General features: G+C 43.7%; 1 protein-coding gene across 1 annotated transcript in view; it reads right to left on the reverse strand.

The window, feature by feature from the left end:
• The window catches only part of MOV10 (Mov10 RNA helicase), a 44,471-nt gene that overhangs the window by 586 nt on the left and 28,028 nt on the right, over positions 1 to 15,857 (reverse strand). Inside the window, exons 13-21 of the mRNA XM_026712919.2 lie at positions 9,899 to 9,996; positions 8,557 to 8,676; positions 7,051 to 7,153; positions 5,914 to 6,031; positions 5,628 to 5,819; positions 4,934 to 4,999; positions 3,924 to 4,049; positions 1,980 to 2,068; positions 915 to 1,030 (exon numbers count right to left, since the gene is read on the reverse strand). Of these exons, the coding sequence (XP_026568704.2) occupies positions 915 to 1,030; positions 1,980 to 2,068; positions 3,924 to 4,049; positions 4,934 to 4,999; positions 5,628 to 5,819; positions 5,914 to 6,031; positions 7,051 to 7,153; positions 8,557 to 8,676; positions 9,899 to 9,996 (1,028 nt within the window). The remainder of the gene's footprint in view (positions 1 to 914; positions 1,031 to 1,979; positions 2,069 to 3,923; positions 4,050 to 4,933; positions 5,000 to 5,627; positions 5,820 to 5,913; positions 6,032 to 7,050; positions 7,154 to 8,556; positions 8,677 to 9,898; positions 9,997 to 15,857) is intronic.

The raw sequence follows: 15,857 nt of genomic DNA on the forward strand, positions 1-15,857 counted from the left end.
GAAATCTATTTGCTATCCTTGCACTGACCAAGCAGCCTTTCTGAACATTTAAAGGGGTACACTTAACTCTTGTTCTCCAAGATGCATAAAGTTTCAGTGTAGAAAGGTTAAAGACTGCAAGCAAGTTGGATTTTGGCTGGATATCAGTTGTCAGTCTATGTAATGCTTATAAAAGAACAACATCATCCCTTAAACAATGACATTCCAATTTCCCATCCCCTTTAAACACTTGAGGCAATTCACAAGAGCTTCCTCTTCCTAGCTGCTGATCACGGGATTCTGAGAACCAGTAAAATCTAATCAAATCACGCCAGCCTATGAGCCATCAATACTATCACCAGCCAATACGGAAGTTGAAAAATCATCATTTGGCCAATGCTGTGGCTTCCAAGCAGAGGGCTAACAAAAATATTCCCTCCCCCACACCACACAGTATGGGCACAATTGCCAACTCTAATCTCTAATTGGTCCACACCCTCCCATTTTGCAAGCCAAAAAGTTGATAGGATGTCTCCAGAGTTCATTCTTCCTGAGATTAATACTGCAAAAATTCATGCTTCATGCATACAGGACAAAGGGAGTTGGTTATAATTATTGTACAACTGAGTAGCAACTGAGTAAAAATTACAACATTGACTCGTGACCTAATATTATTGCAATTTGACTTGCATTTAAGAGTACTGTTAAATGCTTATTTCATGGGCAGAATATTTCCTACTTCTTGCTTTTGGCTTCCTTCAACTTAAGGTTGTTCAACTTAGCCCCATTTTTCCTTAATTTGAGGGCTGACTCTCCCTTCTCTTCCCCCAAGTCCACCAATCTGAAAATGAACAAGTTAAATTGGCTCTCTTCCAAACATCCAAAGGATGACTAACAATTAAAGGTTGCTTTCAACACTGCAGTCCTTTCCTTACCTGCTGGCTGATCATTTATGTTGAGAGCAGACAGCGCTGCTATTGGCAACTCATCCTCTACTTCACTGTGTTTATATCCCTTCCAAGCTTGGTTGCGTTTGCAGTATTTAAGAAACCTGTGGACATAGTTGAAGTATTAATCCAATTAAGGCAGATCAGAATTTGGAATGGGAAAACAGGATACATTTGGACTTAAACAACTCACACTTTTGAGAACTACTTACAGAAGTGACAGTCCCAAAGGTGCCCCCTCAGGAGGCAACTGGACTTTCCTATTTTTTCTTTGAAGAATCTCTAAAAACAGGAAAGTTCATTTACCTCTTAAAGGGGCACCTTTGGGACAACCATGATTTGGATGACTGAGAATCTCTACAGACTTTTAGCTACACAGTTTGTAATGAACACCCTTTCAACAATGTGGGAGTAGGAATGAATTTCCAGAGGGAGAAAAAATTGCAGACTACAGGAACCAGGAGCACTACTCAGGTGACTCTGAGGACACAGGTAAACCTCCAAGTGCTTCAACAACATTCTAAAAGAATGCAAATGACGAGCTGTCTCCAAGGAATATAAATCCTTCCATTCACGGCTATTCTGTCAGAGCTGAAGAAGCTTCTTGGATGAGAAGCGAAAAGAAAACAAAGTCCAGTTGCCTCCTGAAAAAAACACCTTTGGGACAATCATGACCTAGATGACTGAGAATCTCTACAGACTTACAGAAGTGGCAGGGTCACTGAGGCAGTCATGGATCAACTATATGAGATTCCAGATGGCAAATAAACCTTTCAATACAGGTTTTATGAGACTTCTCAAGCTGAAGACTGTAGGAATAGATAATACTGGGGTATGTAGCACTTCCATGTCATAGAAGTATAGAATCTAGATGAAATATTGATTCCTTCTTTTCATGTAGCACCAGGCACTGTAACTTAGCAATTCTTTACCTGAAAATCTCAAAAGAATCTCTAGCACTGCTTATTCAGTTGCGCCTCTGATTCACTGCAGGAGGAAAAAAAAAATTACTAGCTGGGCAAAGACATGAGGAATAAGGAGGTCAACACTTACTCATTCCAATATGGATCCTTGCTTAGTGTAGTTGGGTTGCCTATAATGATCAAGAGCGCCTTAGCTCTTGTAAGGGACACATTCAGGCGCTGAACATGAAAAGGAGTAGTGATACAAAAAGAGAAAAAGTTAGCATCTTAGATCACTGGTAAAGAATTCCACATACTATAAAACGTTCAAGTATTGAGATACAGATTTCATAATTGTCACTTAAAGATGATAAAAAGTTTCCTTAATTTCCACTCCTACATCTCCTAACTGAATCTTCTGGATATTCTAAGAAATAGCCTTTATCTAATACAAAACTACTACAACAGGGGTTTCATTCCCAAATTGGTGATGTTTGGTTTTCCTTAGTTAAGAAGCTGAACTAAGAATGGAGGAAACGGGGTTTTAGTCCCACTTTTGGCACAAACAGGGTGACTTTACGCCAGTTTAACAACTTTTCAGCGGCCAAATAGTGAAGTTACAGTAATGCTGAACAAAGGGACTTATGACCTAGTCACCATGCCTGGAATGTCTTGGCCCGTTACAGAGCTGAGCATAAATTGCTGCATTTTGTATTTTCCCGCAGCTGCTGACCAGCACACCTAGCCAATGTGAGATATGTTTTTCCTACAGAGGCCATCTCATGCCATTCTGCAAGCAAGGGCCATTTATATCATTCAGCATGCATAATTTGGGGGAGGAAAGCCTTAATGATCATGACAATGGTGCCCACTTGTAGAGTGGTGCAAGGCATCATCTGTAGGAAGGGTGCCTGTTAGTAGCTGCAGAAAAACACAAAGGTGCAAGTGAAACAATTTACACGCACTGCTGGGCCTGGTGACCAGTCAAGGCATCCCAGGTGTGGTGAGGTGTGGGGAAGGCCTGGATCTCTCTGTCTGCAGCAGGTTTCCACACACTGGTGAACTCTAATCAACCACGTTCTCCCAAGCTTGTGATAGGGAGCAGGCCATAGCATCCAAAGTTACAGCAGGAACCTACATGTCAGTAGGCCCTGTAGCAGCCAAGGCCTTCCAGACCATGGCATGTTTCTATGCACAAGTGGGCCCTACAGCTTGTGCTGGGACACCCAAGGCCACCCTTGCCCCTTAATGATAACTGGGAGAGTCAAAATTATGGTTGAGTGAAGCAGTCAAGTGATATCTCACTTAATGACTCCTTCACTCAATTAGCAATGATTCTGGTCCCAGTTATGTTTATAATTTGAGGTCTATCTGTACTTCTAAAACAGTTGCTAAGAAAATGGCAGGAACTTATCCATATGGTTGCTATGGATCCAGACAGAGAATAAAAAACAGTCTAGAACTTAACTAAGGATCACCACCTGGTGGTAACAGAAGAGCTAAGAAACTCCTACTTTGCAGAGCTTCAGGTTATATTAGCTTTTGTTCTAAAATGCTTTGATAAATCATACTTTGCTCATACCATAAAGGTGTTTAAAGAAAGTTGTAAAAATGTCAACTGATGAAATTCCTGTGTAAAGCACACACGGTCCTGCTCTAAAAGAGCTATTAGATTTATAGTAGTCTTAGCAGTCTTATATCACTGGTTTTGAAGCATCAGAAGAGAGTAGATGATGTTAATAATCCTTTCCTGAAATTCTTCCTATATTTCTAGGACAAACTGGAGCTATAGAAATATGATATGGGGATACGTGAAAGTATATACTAACCCATGGTTTATTTATCCAAGGTTTCTTAAATAATCAGAAATGGCTTGAATCACACATTAAGTTATAAACAATAAATTTACTAGACAAATCTGGGCATGTACAAAAACACAAAATAAATTACATTTTGTTATAGTTTCTCTAATGGCCCCTCAAAAGGAAAAGCCACTTGGGAGGATATATTTCTGGACTGTTCTGGTCCCATAAAAAGGCCAATCAGTCCCGGGTGTGCTAAAGATTATATAGCATGTGAGAGATCAATGTGATACCTTGGGATTATTGAGGAAACCAAGGTTGAACTCTTCATCCATTCCGAAGTAATTGCTGCTACTGCGTACTGTTGAAATGAGCACCACGCGACGCTCCTGACCCTGGAATTCTTCCACAGAGCCCACCTGAGGTGCAGAAACATAAAAGAATTCTAGCTAGGATGCAGGAGTTATGGAACTCCAGAGTGATAGATGGGCTTAGTGGGGCGCTTTTTCCTTTCATTACAACTGGGTTTCCCAAACTGTGAAGCACATAAGTAGCCTTTGTTAAATAACATCTCACTCAATGGCACTGAATGAGCTGGACTTACAATGGGTTCTAGACATTCTAGCCATCATGGCATCCCAACTTGCAGTCACATGATCACGATTGGGGCACATGGCAACTAGCTTGCAATTAGGATGTTACAGCATCCTGCAATTAGATGATCACCATTCGGGATCTTCACTGCTAACTTCCAACAAGCAAGGTCATCTAGAAACTGGCAAGAGATTGCAAATAGCAATCACCGGACAATGGGATGCTGTAACCATGTGGGATTTGCTTAATGGCAGCAACTGGGATTGCCGCAACTGCCATTGTTAAGTTAGCACAGTCACATAGCTTCAGGGTAAAGAACAGCGTCACTTAATGACTGAATTCCCAGACCCAATTACCACAGTTAAGTGAGGACTACCCTCGAGGAGGTGCAGACAGGGAAGATGTGAAGAACCTTTTATAGTACATTGTTACAATAAATCCACCTTTCCCAAAGTTCCACTGTATTTTCATTGTTCATGTGTGTTCATCCTGGTTTCTGAATGTTTAACATGAGTATGTATCTTAAATTTACAGTAAAGGCTGATATGATTGTTGGATCTTAATAACTGAAGGATTTTTTTTTAAAAAAATAGAAAAATCCAACTGATGCTATGCATGCATGGTTATTGCAGTATATTAGGTCCTACCTGGTCATACCAATGTAGGACATAACAGTACATAATCAAGGCTCTCTTGGTCCAGATCTTACCTTTAGTTCGTTGATATTCATCAGGTCCTTTAATTTCATATTTATGGCCTGTCTTATCTTCTCTACCTAAGCAGAAAGAGAAATTAGTGTATCATTAGTCCTTAGTTCAATTATTGGTCCTCGGTGGAGATAAAATCTTTGTAATGCTGATTCTTTATTTATTCAATGCCAATTGCAGGTGTGAAACACTTGCCTTTTTTCCTTTATCTTAAGTACATACATGTCTGTGCTTTCTTTTTCAGTGTTACAGTATATGCTGGGAACAAAGGAAGTATAAAACAATTATCTTACTTCCAAGTCCATAAACATCTAAGCATTTTTCCAGCAATGCTGAAATATTTAAAACTATAGTGCGTTTTAATATCAAAAGTATAAAAATATTGGATGCATATGGCACTATAATGCTATTCAAAGCACACATATGGAGAACATGAGGCATAATGTAGGATATTTGCAAATTGTCAAAACAAATCCCATGTCTGGAATAACGTCTGATGCATTTTTGATGTCATGGCTGTAAATTCTGGCTCATCTATGTTACAGATTACATCCTCCTGAAAATTACAGGCATGGAAGCCATTGAGGAAACTTCTGGTTACATCAGACAAAGGATATTTTGACCACGTGAAGAAACCATGGGTTTACCATTCCTGAAAGAAGAGAGTCTAGTTTAGTCAGCTGAGGAAGGTCCCACCTGTTTTCTGTATGGGGAGATGACCCCAATCTCTTTGGGAAGAGTTTTGATTCCTTTTTTGCCCTGATTTTCTAGAAGTAGTTTCTTGAGATAATCCATCAACACACTAATCTCAGCAGTATTAAAAAATGAAGGGCTCCTCCCTTCCTGCTGGTCTTCCCCACAGACCCCATGGAAGATGATAGGAAATTTCTGCAAGAAAGGGGAAAAAATAACCTTAAGTATTTCACAATACATGTATGTGATTATGCAAATGTGATCCTGCTCAATGTATAAAGCTCCTCACCGCCTTGGGCAGTTCATTCCAGTAGCAGTAGGAATGAATAATTAGGTGATCACCACATTCCAGGAGCTTTCCATCATAAAATTTTTCATTGGAGAATCTGAGGATGTCTTCATGAGACCTGGAATTGAAGGCTGAAGTTTTAGCATCTAAGCAAACTTGAACAACTTACAAGAGAGAGGATGATGTTTTCTTTATCTCCTGCCAGAGATTAGAACCTGAAGGCCTGGGTTGCCTGCTTTTGTGCTACTCCAGGCTCTCTAGACCGCATGGTCAAGTCTATCAGAGATAACCCCCATCTACAAAACTGGAAAAGCAAGCCCTTTCTTCATAAGCATATCTATGGAGAAGAATGAGCAAAGAACAGGATAGAACTTTGTACATGGAATGCACAGTGCCTTTCCATATGTATTATAAATAGAATAACGGAATTGGAAGAGACCTTGGAGGTCTTCTAGTTCAACTCCCTGCTTAGGCAGAAAAGCCTACACCATTTCAGACAGGTGGTTATCCAATCTCTTCTTTAAAACTTCCAGTGTTGGACCATTTACAACTTCTGGAGGCAAGTTGTTCTACTGGTTCACTGTTCTGTCAGGAAATAATCTCAGAAATGTTCTGCAATTATGTTCTAAAAAGCTGCACTCTTTCCAAGGCACTTATACGTCTGCCTAGCTGAGATTTTAGACAACATACATAAATAAATCAATTGAAGTCGTACCTGTTCCATTTTCATAACATGCTGATCTTACTTACCTTTTTATAGCTGAACTCAGTCTAGTTAATTTGTGATTTGATATCACAGTAGTATGCGAACTGAATCCAGGTAATTCAGTAACTAAGTTAGGCATGCAGGGTAAATGAAGTTCTGTGATTTAGGGTGAACAGAGAATTTTATAAAAGCTACATGATATTGTTCACCTAGGCACTTATATTATTACAGGTAGCCCTTGATTTACAACCAATTATTTAACAATCATCCGATATTACAACTCTCAGACCATAGGGTGCAAATTATTATTGAAAACTGTCACTGGAGAAATTTCCAAAGTAGAAATCCCACTCATTCAGCCAATGTCATGGAGGAATTTATGGCAAAAACCTACTTTTGATTTTGACAGGAAATTAGAGCATGGAATGTACCTGTAATTACGCAGAAGCATAGTGACAAATTGTGGGTTGTATTTTTCATTTGTCTTTTGGTATAATGGGTTGAAGCACATCAGCCTTTCCAGCAAAGAAAGTCCTACAAAAGCAAAAATGTCTCATAAGCATTGAAAAATTAGGACAGTTTGTCCCTCTACACAACTTCCCTTTCTTAGAGCAGTAAAACAATCCAGTCTAGGGGAAAATCCTATGGGCTAATTACTTCTAGAAACAACAAGATGACTATCTCTCTAATCAATATAGAATACTCCTAAAATTTCAGCCAAGGTAACTAACATATAACATACATTCCTGGAGCATTTTGTGGATATTTTTATTTAGTTAGTTATTGAGTTATTTGTCAAGCAAGTATTAGATAACAGGTATAAGTATAAACATGGTTATGAATACATGAAATGGATACGAATAAAAAAAGAAACAATAGGACAGGAACAGTAGGCACCTTGGTGCACTTATGCACGCTCCCTATAGACCTCTTCCCTGGGGTGAGGTCAATAGTAGACAGTCTAAGGTTAAAGTTTTTGGGGTTGGGGAAGAAACCACAGAGTCAGATAGAGTATTCCAGACATTGACCACTCTGTTGCTGAAGTCGTATTTCCTGCAATCAAGTTTGGTGCGGTTAACCTTGAGTTTGTATCTATTGTGTGCTCTTGTATTGTTGTGGTTGAAGCTGAAGTATTCATTGACAGGTAGGATATTGCAGTAGATAATTTTATGTACTATACTTAGATCGGATCGAAGGCGGCATAGTTCTAAGTTGTCTAGGTCTAAAATTTCAAGTCTGGTGGTATAAGGTATTCTGCTACGAGTAGAGGAGTGGAGAACTTTCTTAATTTGAAACAATCTTAAACCACATAGGTAGAATTTCTTAAGAAGACTTTACCACTGCTCGTATCCTTTGCAATGAAACAACCACTTCAGAGACATCATTAATTAAGTCTAAAGACAAACTGAAATGGGATTCATGGAAGACAGTAGAGTTCCCCATTACATATAAGCTGGGTTGACAAAATCATAAATGAGATGATAAACTGCCTGGGAAAACCAAAGGAAATCATCAAAACCATAAAAAAGCAAAAGTTAGAATATTTTGGACATGTGATGCGACACCTAGAAAAATACAGCATACTTCAACTTAATCTTCCAGGGAAAGGTTGAAGGCAAACAAGATCCAGGCAGAAGAAGAACATCATGGCTTCAAAATCTAAGGGACTGGTTTGGACAAAACTCAGCAACACTTTTTCATGTAGCTGTTGATAAAAATAGGATTGCCAACATGATCGCCAACGTCCAATGATGGATATGGCACAAGAAGTGGAAATAGAGTTCCCTCAGAGCTATTTTTGAAACAGACATCACTAGCACTATGGTTATTCAATGGTAATGTGAGAGTTCAATGGCTTTACATTTTTTTACATTTGTTCTTTACCGTTAAATAGCTATTTTGCATCATATAAATTGTTACATTAAAATATGACTTGCCCAAGCCATGTTGAACTGCCAGAGGAGATCTCAAAATTGGTCCTAGTTGCTTGGGATCTCCTGCCAAAACCAGCTGACCTCCATTGACATTTGTCTTTGGGTCCATCATGTCAAGAATACCTGAAAGAGAGATGGAAATCTATTTGCTTTGTTAGCATTTCTTCTCCTTTCCCCCCCAAAGTTTGCTAGGTTGCTTACTTAAAATATAAAAACCATTCATATTAAAACATGCACATGGAATAAGATAAAGCAACATTAAAAATGAGAAAACAAGTACTAAATATTAGCACTTATAAAAAGCTAAAAAGAGGAAATAAAAAACACTAAGCAAACAAATAGCCTTTCAACATACAACAGAAATATCTACAGTAAGAACTCTTAGGTTTTTTTAAAAAAAATTTTTGCTGCCCATCTTGTTGTGGGGCTACTCTAGGCAGCTTACAATGGTAGAATGCAAAATTATAATGTAAATATAACAATAGGAAAACAAAGAAACTATAAACATACAACAATATGAATTAAAAAATGGACTGAGCTGGAATAGGATGCATAAACGGAGAGAGTGGGACCTGTTATTAGTCTAATAGCTACCTCCACTGTGATACTCTCCTATTGAGTCTCCAAGCCAATTGATAGAGCCAGATCTTCAGGCTCTTACAGAAGGACAGGGGGGTGGGGGTAGGCCTTACTCCAGGGGCTAGAATGTTCCAAGGGGACGGCACTACAGCAGAGAAGGTTCTTTTCTTAGATCCCGCCAATGGAGTTCTTTGACTGATGGGATCTATTACAGTCCTCCTCTGTCAGCACAATTGGGAAAGGCCTGTCCTAGCGGCCCATTTCACAAAGTTTCCCTTTGTGAGTTGTTTAACAATAGGCAAAGATTATTCCTATTTCCACATCACAACTAATAAGTATTAAAACCTAGAACTGATCAGCTCCACAACTGCTAGTTTGTTAGTTGTTGGTAAGAAGCTAACGCAATGTGCTAAATGCTGCTGGAAGGCTTTATTATAAACACAAACTGCCATTCAAAACATTCTGTATCTTCAACAGCAGAACATTCAAATATCTAGAAATGGACTTCCTCAACCTTCCCCAGGGACTCCGTCTCTCCAAAACATAGATTACTAGAAATTCTGGAACCACAACTACCAACACTTCTGGCAAATGCCAGACTGGGGAAGTGCAAGTTAGTTGACAAGAACCAGAGCGAAGATATATGACAATATTCTCATCACCTGGTAGATGATATATCATTTCCATTCGGTCCTACTGAAAATGAACATGCTCGTCTTGTGTAGAAGAGAAAGGGATCAAAAGCTACAGAAAAGTTATTCCTCACCTGAAATGGCAATCAGGCTCTCTGGTTCCACAGCATGGCCACTCTCATCAATAAAGACATGAGAAAAATGTCCTTGAGGGAAATCAGCTGAAGCCAATCTAATTAAAAGAGATATACAAAAATCTTTGAACACATGCAGAAATATTCAGCTTTCCAGGAAAAGCACTATTACCTTAGGTCCATGGTGGTGAACCTATGGTACGCATACCTAAAGTGGCACGCAGAGCTACCTCTCCGGGAACACCAGCTGTCACCCATTGCTCTTCAGGTTCTGGTGTGTCTCTGGTCTTTGAGCGTGGAGGGGCGCTGGAAACAGGAAGACCAGGTGGCTGTGCATATGAGCGTGCTGAGAAGCTGAACTTCTGGTTTCCAGCACGCATATGTGCTCCGGCCAGCTGGTCTTCGTGCATGCATGTATGCCAGAAACCAGATCAGGTGGCACGTGCGCACTGGAAACCAGAAACTCAGCTTCCTGGCATGCACATGCACGCCGGGGAGCTGCTTTTCTGGTTTTTGGCACTTCCGTGGGTGCGGGTACATGTTTTTGTGTCGGCACTTGGTGTCAAAAAGGTTTGCCAACACTGCCCTAGGTCCTCTCTTGTGTGAAAATGACCTTTTCCCCTAAATCATGTGAAAACTCTCTGCAGGAAAATAAAACCTTTAAAACTCCTTATTTATCCTTTAAACTAATTTTGGCATCCTTTACCAAGAGACTTTGAGGAAATATTCATTTCTTTCCCACCTCTCGTGTGGGCAAGAATTCGTAGAACTGTGATCCTTGTTCCTCTTGCAGCAATCACACTGAGGAAGGGTAGTCTAATATTACTTATTTGGTTAAATTTATATACTGCATCTCTCCCAGGAGTTTGTGAGATTTTCTTGGTTGCAATACTCCTCAAGTACTTTTCTCCACAAAAAAGAACCCTTTAGAGCTGTGTTTCTCAAACCCAGCAATTTTTAAGATGTATGAACTTCAACTCCCAAAACTCCCTGGTCAGCATGCTGACTGGGGAATTCTGGGAATTGAAATCTATACAGCTTCAAGTAGTTGAAGTTGAGAAACATTATTCAAGCTAAGAGATTGTTATGTCCCTGGAGCTTAAAGAGGTTCCCACCCAGGTCCGTTCGCGCTGCAGGGGCGGTTGCCCTCTCTCATTGGCTGGTTCTCCCCAGAAGCCAGCTATAAAAGCAGGCTGCGGGGTCCAACCAGTCGCTGATCGCTGCGAGCCAGTTCCAGGTTTGGCAAGCACGTTCAGTCCTTTATTATTCTAATAAAGTATTGTTGCACCCATGCCCTGGTTCAGCCTCTCATTATCCGAACTTAACACTGGCGACGAGGGTGGGATGGCTACCAGAGGCAAAATGCAACCGCTGAATCACTAGCCGCTGATCCACAGCCAGAGAGAACGATCAGCAGGCAACGACAGCGAACGCTGATCTGCAGCCAGAGAGAGCGGTCAGCAAACAGCGAGAGTGAGAAGCGTCTGTAGCCGCTAGTTAGCCAGCTACAGGGAAAGTGAAGCACTGCGAGCCGCAGCCGCTCGTTTCTTTAGGCGCGAAATTCAAACGGCTGTCATTTGAATTTCCGCCCAAGAGTACAGCGCGGTGCTGTATTTCAAAGTCACTGACGCCCACGCAGGCGCGAATTTCAAAACGCTGCCAACGGCCGTTGCAGCCTAACCTCGTGTGAATCCAGAGAGAGGGAGAGAGTTGTGAAAACCTCCCCAGAGCTGAAGTCACTTGCCTGCCATAGGCACAAAAAAAACCTTCCTGCTGCTGCCCCAGAGAGATTTTCTCAACAGATTATCCAACGAGATTCTCATCATGAACTCCAACCCAGCTTTCCCATCGTTCAAGCCGGATGAGGAGAAGTGGGAGTCATACAAGAATCGTTTTAACCACTACATCGACGCCATAGGGCTGGCTGATGCAGGGGAGCACCGGAAAAAATCATATTTCCTGATCTACTGTGGAGCCATCGTCTTTGATACTGCCACAGCACTCGTGGCTCCACGTGAGTTAAAAAACGTTCCCTGGACAGAACTGTTAGAAATCCTTACTAACCACTATTCTCCTAGACCCTCACAGATTGCCAGGTGGTTCACCTTCCGAATGAGGAAGCAATCAGACAAAGAGACCATTAACCAGTACATGGCTGTCCTCAGGACTGCAGCACTCCATTGTGGGTTTGGGACCTACCTGGATGACATGCTCCTCGATCAGCTAGTCTGCGGAGTCAAGGATCTTCACCTCCAAAGGCGCCTACTCGCTAGGAAGGACCTCAACCTCGCGCAAGCCGTCGAGGAAGCCCTGACAGCGGAGCTGGCAGCACACTAAGCTACCGAAATCCAAGGTCCTGCTTCCAAGCAAATTGCAGTTTCAGTCCACTCTGAAGAGGTGGTCATCGAAGAGGACCCCAGCGATGCGGCCGACATCCACCACCTCGCCCACGCCAGACACCCGCAGGTAGGAGCCAAGCAAGAAAGCATCAGTTCACCCAAGCACATCACCCTGTGCCTATCCTGTGGTGGATCTCACCTGAGGGCCACCTGCAAACTCAAGGGAGCCACCTGCAACATTTGCCACAAAAAGGGGCACATCGCTAGAGTCTGTCAAGCCGCTCACAACTCGGCACAAAGGCACCCTTCCTTTTCACATTCTGGACCCCAAAGGCAAGTATTGAACTGTCACTCGCCACCATGCTAAGCACGCTTGCCATGCCATTAGTAAAATCTCTCTCTCCGTTTTGTTAGAAGGTAAACCTTGTCGCATGGAGGTTGACACGGGGTCAGCGCTCTCAATTATCTCTTGGAGCACCCTCAAGAGACTACAGCCCAGTCTATCCAGAAACCGGCTCCAGAAGTGCCAGTTTAGCCTGAAGGACTACCAGGGGAAGGACATTCCTGTAATCGGCAGAGGCAAGTTTCTTGTCAATTTTAAAACTTTCAAAGGCCACCTACCTCTAGTGGTAGTTAACGGCAACCTCCCCACACTCTTGGGGCTTGATTGGTTCCCCCATCTCGGCCTAGGGTTAACAGGAGTCCATGCTGTCTCAACCTCTGACACTGACTCCTTATTCGCTGACTACTCAGACGTATTCAGCAATGAACTGGGGTGTTATAACGGTACCCCTATCTCATTCTCAGTCGACCCCCAAGCAGTCCCAATCAGGCTAAAACCTCGTAGAGTCCCATTCGCTATTCGGCCTAAATTAGATGCGGAACTGGATAAATTATTAAAACAAGGGGTCATTGAGCCAACAGATTTCGCCAAATGGGAGACGCCCATTGTCACACCCCTCAAAAAAGACAGTAGCCTGAGAATTTGCTCGGACTACAAAACCACAATTAATAAGTTTTTACAAGTTAGCACTTACCCAGTGCCCGTCATTCAGCATTTATTACACACTTTTGAACCTGGCAGCATTTTTGCCAAATTGGACATGTCTCAAGCGTATCAACAGTTCCCTGTTGACAACCAAACAGCGGAACTCCAGACCATTGTCACCCACAGGGGTGCTTTCCGGTGCAAGCGTCTCCAATTTGGCTTAAGTGTTGTCCCAGGCATTTTTCAATCCTCATGGAGCGGATTTTGCAGGGCCTCCCTGGTGTAGTACCCTACTTCGACGACATCTTAGTCTCGGCCAGGGACAGACCCCAACTCTTCCAGAGAGTTCAAGCAGTGTTAGAGAGGTTCAGACAGCATGGCCTCAAATTAAAAAAAGAAAAATGTGCCATTGCCACTAGACAGGTGGACTTTCTGGGTTATAAAATTGACGCCTCAGGCATTCACCCCCTGGAGTCCAAGGTTAAGGCAATCCATGAGGCACCCACTCCAACCTCCAAAGCGGAACTGCAGGCCTTCTTGGGGCTATTGAATTTTTACACGTCTTTCCTGCCCCATAAAGCATCTGTGGCGGAACCCCTGCACAGACTTTTGGATAAAAAATCGTCTTGGCATTGGGGACACAAGGAAGACTCCGCTTTTCGCGCAGTCAAATCACTACTCACGTCGGAGGCGGTCCTTATTCAGTTTGACCCCAACCTTCCATTAGTGCTAGCAGCGGACGCATCCCCTTTTGGAATTGGGGCAGTGTTAAGCCACAGGCTCCCCAATGGCTCCCATCGCTTTTTTTCCAGGACGCTCTCTGCAACAGAGCGCAATTATAGCCAAATCGATAAGGAAGCTTTAGCAGCTGTCGCAGCAGTGAAGAAATTTCATGAATTTCTTTTTGGCCACTTTTTCGAGCTGGTCACAGATCATAAGCCTCTCCTGGGTCTACTAGCAGGTGACAAACAGACCCCTCAAGTCCTGTCTCCTAGAATGACGAGGTGGACTCTTTTCCTAACGGCATACTCTGTATAGACTCATACACTGTCCAGGTAAAACATTGTCCCACGCAGACGCCTCAGCCGCTGCCCCTGCCTGCTCCAGCTGAGGATCCTGCCCGGTCCATGCTATCTTTGAGGTCACCCAACTGGACCTCCCCATCACTGCCCTTGACATTGCCGCCAAATCCAAGGCAGACAAAACGATCGCCCAGGTACTGGACTGGGTGAGGAGGGGGTGGCCGGGCAGTGATGTTGAAACCAAATTCACGCCTTTTAAGACCCGCCTACAGGAGTTATCCAGTTTGCAGGGCTGTTTGCTGTGGGGCACACGAGTGGTCATCCCGACCTCACTGCGTACCCAAGTTTTGGAGGCGTTGCATGAGGGCCACCCTGGCATCGTCAGGATGAAGGCATTAGCACGCAGCTACGTATGGTGGCCTGGCCTCGACGATGACATCATCAGATGGGTAAGCTCCTGCCATCCCTGCCAGGAATCCCATCCATCCCCTCCAATTACCACCCCCACTAAGTGGGAAAGCGCCAGCGCACCTTGGTCCAGGATTCACATCGACCTAGCGGGCCCGATGCATGGCAAAATGTTCCTGGTGGTCGTGGACTCTTACTCTAAATGGATTGACGTAGCACAACTATCCACAACCACCACGCAAGCGGTTACCAAGGTATTAACTCGCCTGTTCGTAACGCACGGGCTACCAGACTCAATTGTTTCCGACAATGGCCCCCAGTTCGCATCGGCCGAGTTCAGTCGCTTCGCTGCCAATCTGGGCATCCGCCACATCTTCACGGCTCCCTTTCATCCTGCCAGTAACGGATTGGCAGAAAGAGCCATTAGGACCACTAAAGAAGCTCTAGCTAGGTTCAGCAAGGAAGACTGGCACCACAGACTCTCCCGTTTCTTGCTGAGCCAGCACTCAACCCCGTGCACAGTCACTAATAAGTCCCCGGCTGAACTCCTGATGGGTAGACGCCTGCGGACTGTATTGGACAGGCTTCACCCACATTACTGCCCTGACTCTCCCCTCGCTTCCACATCGGGGGTTAGGCATTTTGTCTTACAGGAAACCGTGTTCGCGAGGAACTTCGCTGGAGACCCTCTGTGGATCCCGGGCGAGATCGTGGCCATCACCGGACCCAGGTCGTATCGAGTCAGACTGGAGGATGGCCGAATCTGGAGAAGGCACCTGGATCAGCTGCGGAAGCGCCAAGGCACTCATGTTAGCAGTGACTCATGGTTGCAGACCGGTGCGAGGCTACAGCAGCAACCCCTCATCAGCACCAATTCCGGTGACCAGTTTACGCCTGCAGCCGAGCCGGGGAGCCTGAACACGAACCGTGACCACCAGACGGCTGACCAGTCCGAACCAGTCAACGGAAGCACATCCCCAGTGACCAGCCCTACGAGTCCCGAACCGACACTGACCGAGGAACGCGTTCGTGACACCCCTCCGGTCCGACCTTCCTTTGCAGACTCTGAACTACCAGACAACTCCCCAGAGTTGCGCCGTTCTGGGCGCCAGCATAAGCCTCCCGCGTACCTTAAAGACTACGCGTGTTCGCATCTGGGGGGAAGGGGTGTTATGTCCCTGGAGCTTAAAGAGGTTCCCACC

Source organism: Pseudonaja textilis, chromosome 3, assembly GCF_049901715.1.
Source record: "Pseudonaja textilis isolate UNSWEBS1 chromosome 3, rPseTex1.2, whole genome shotgun sequence".
NCBI lineage: Eukaryota > Metazoa > Chordata > Lepidosauria > Squamata > Elapidae > Pseudonaja > Pseudonaja textilis.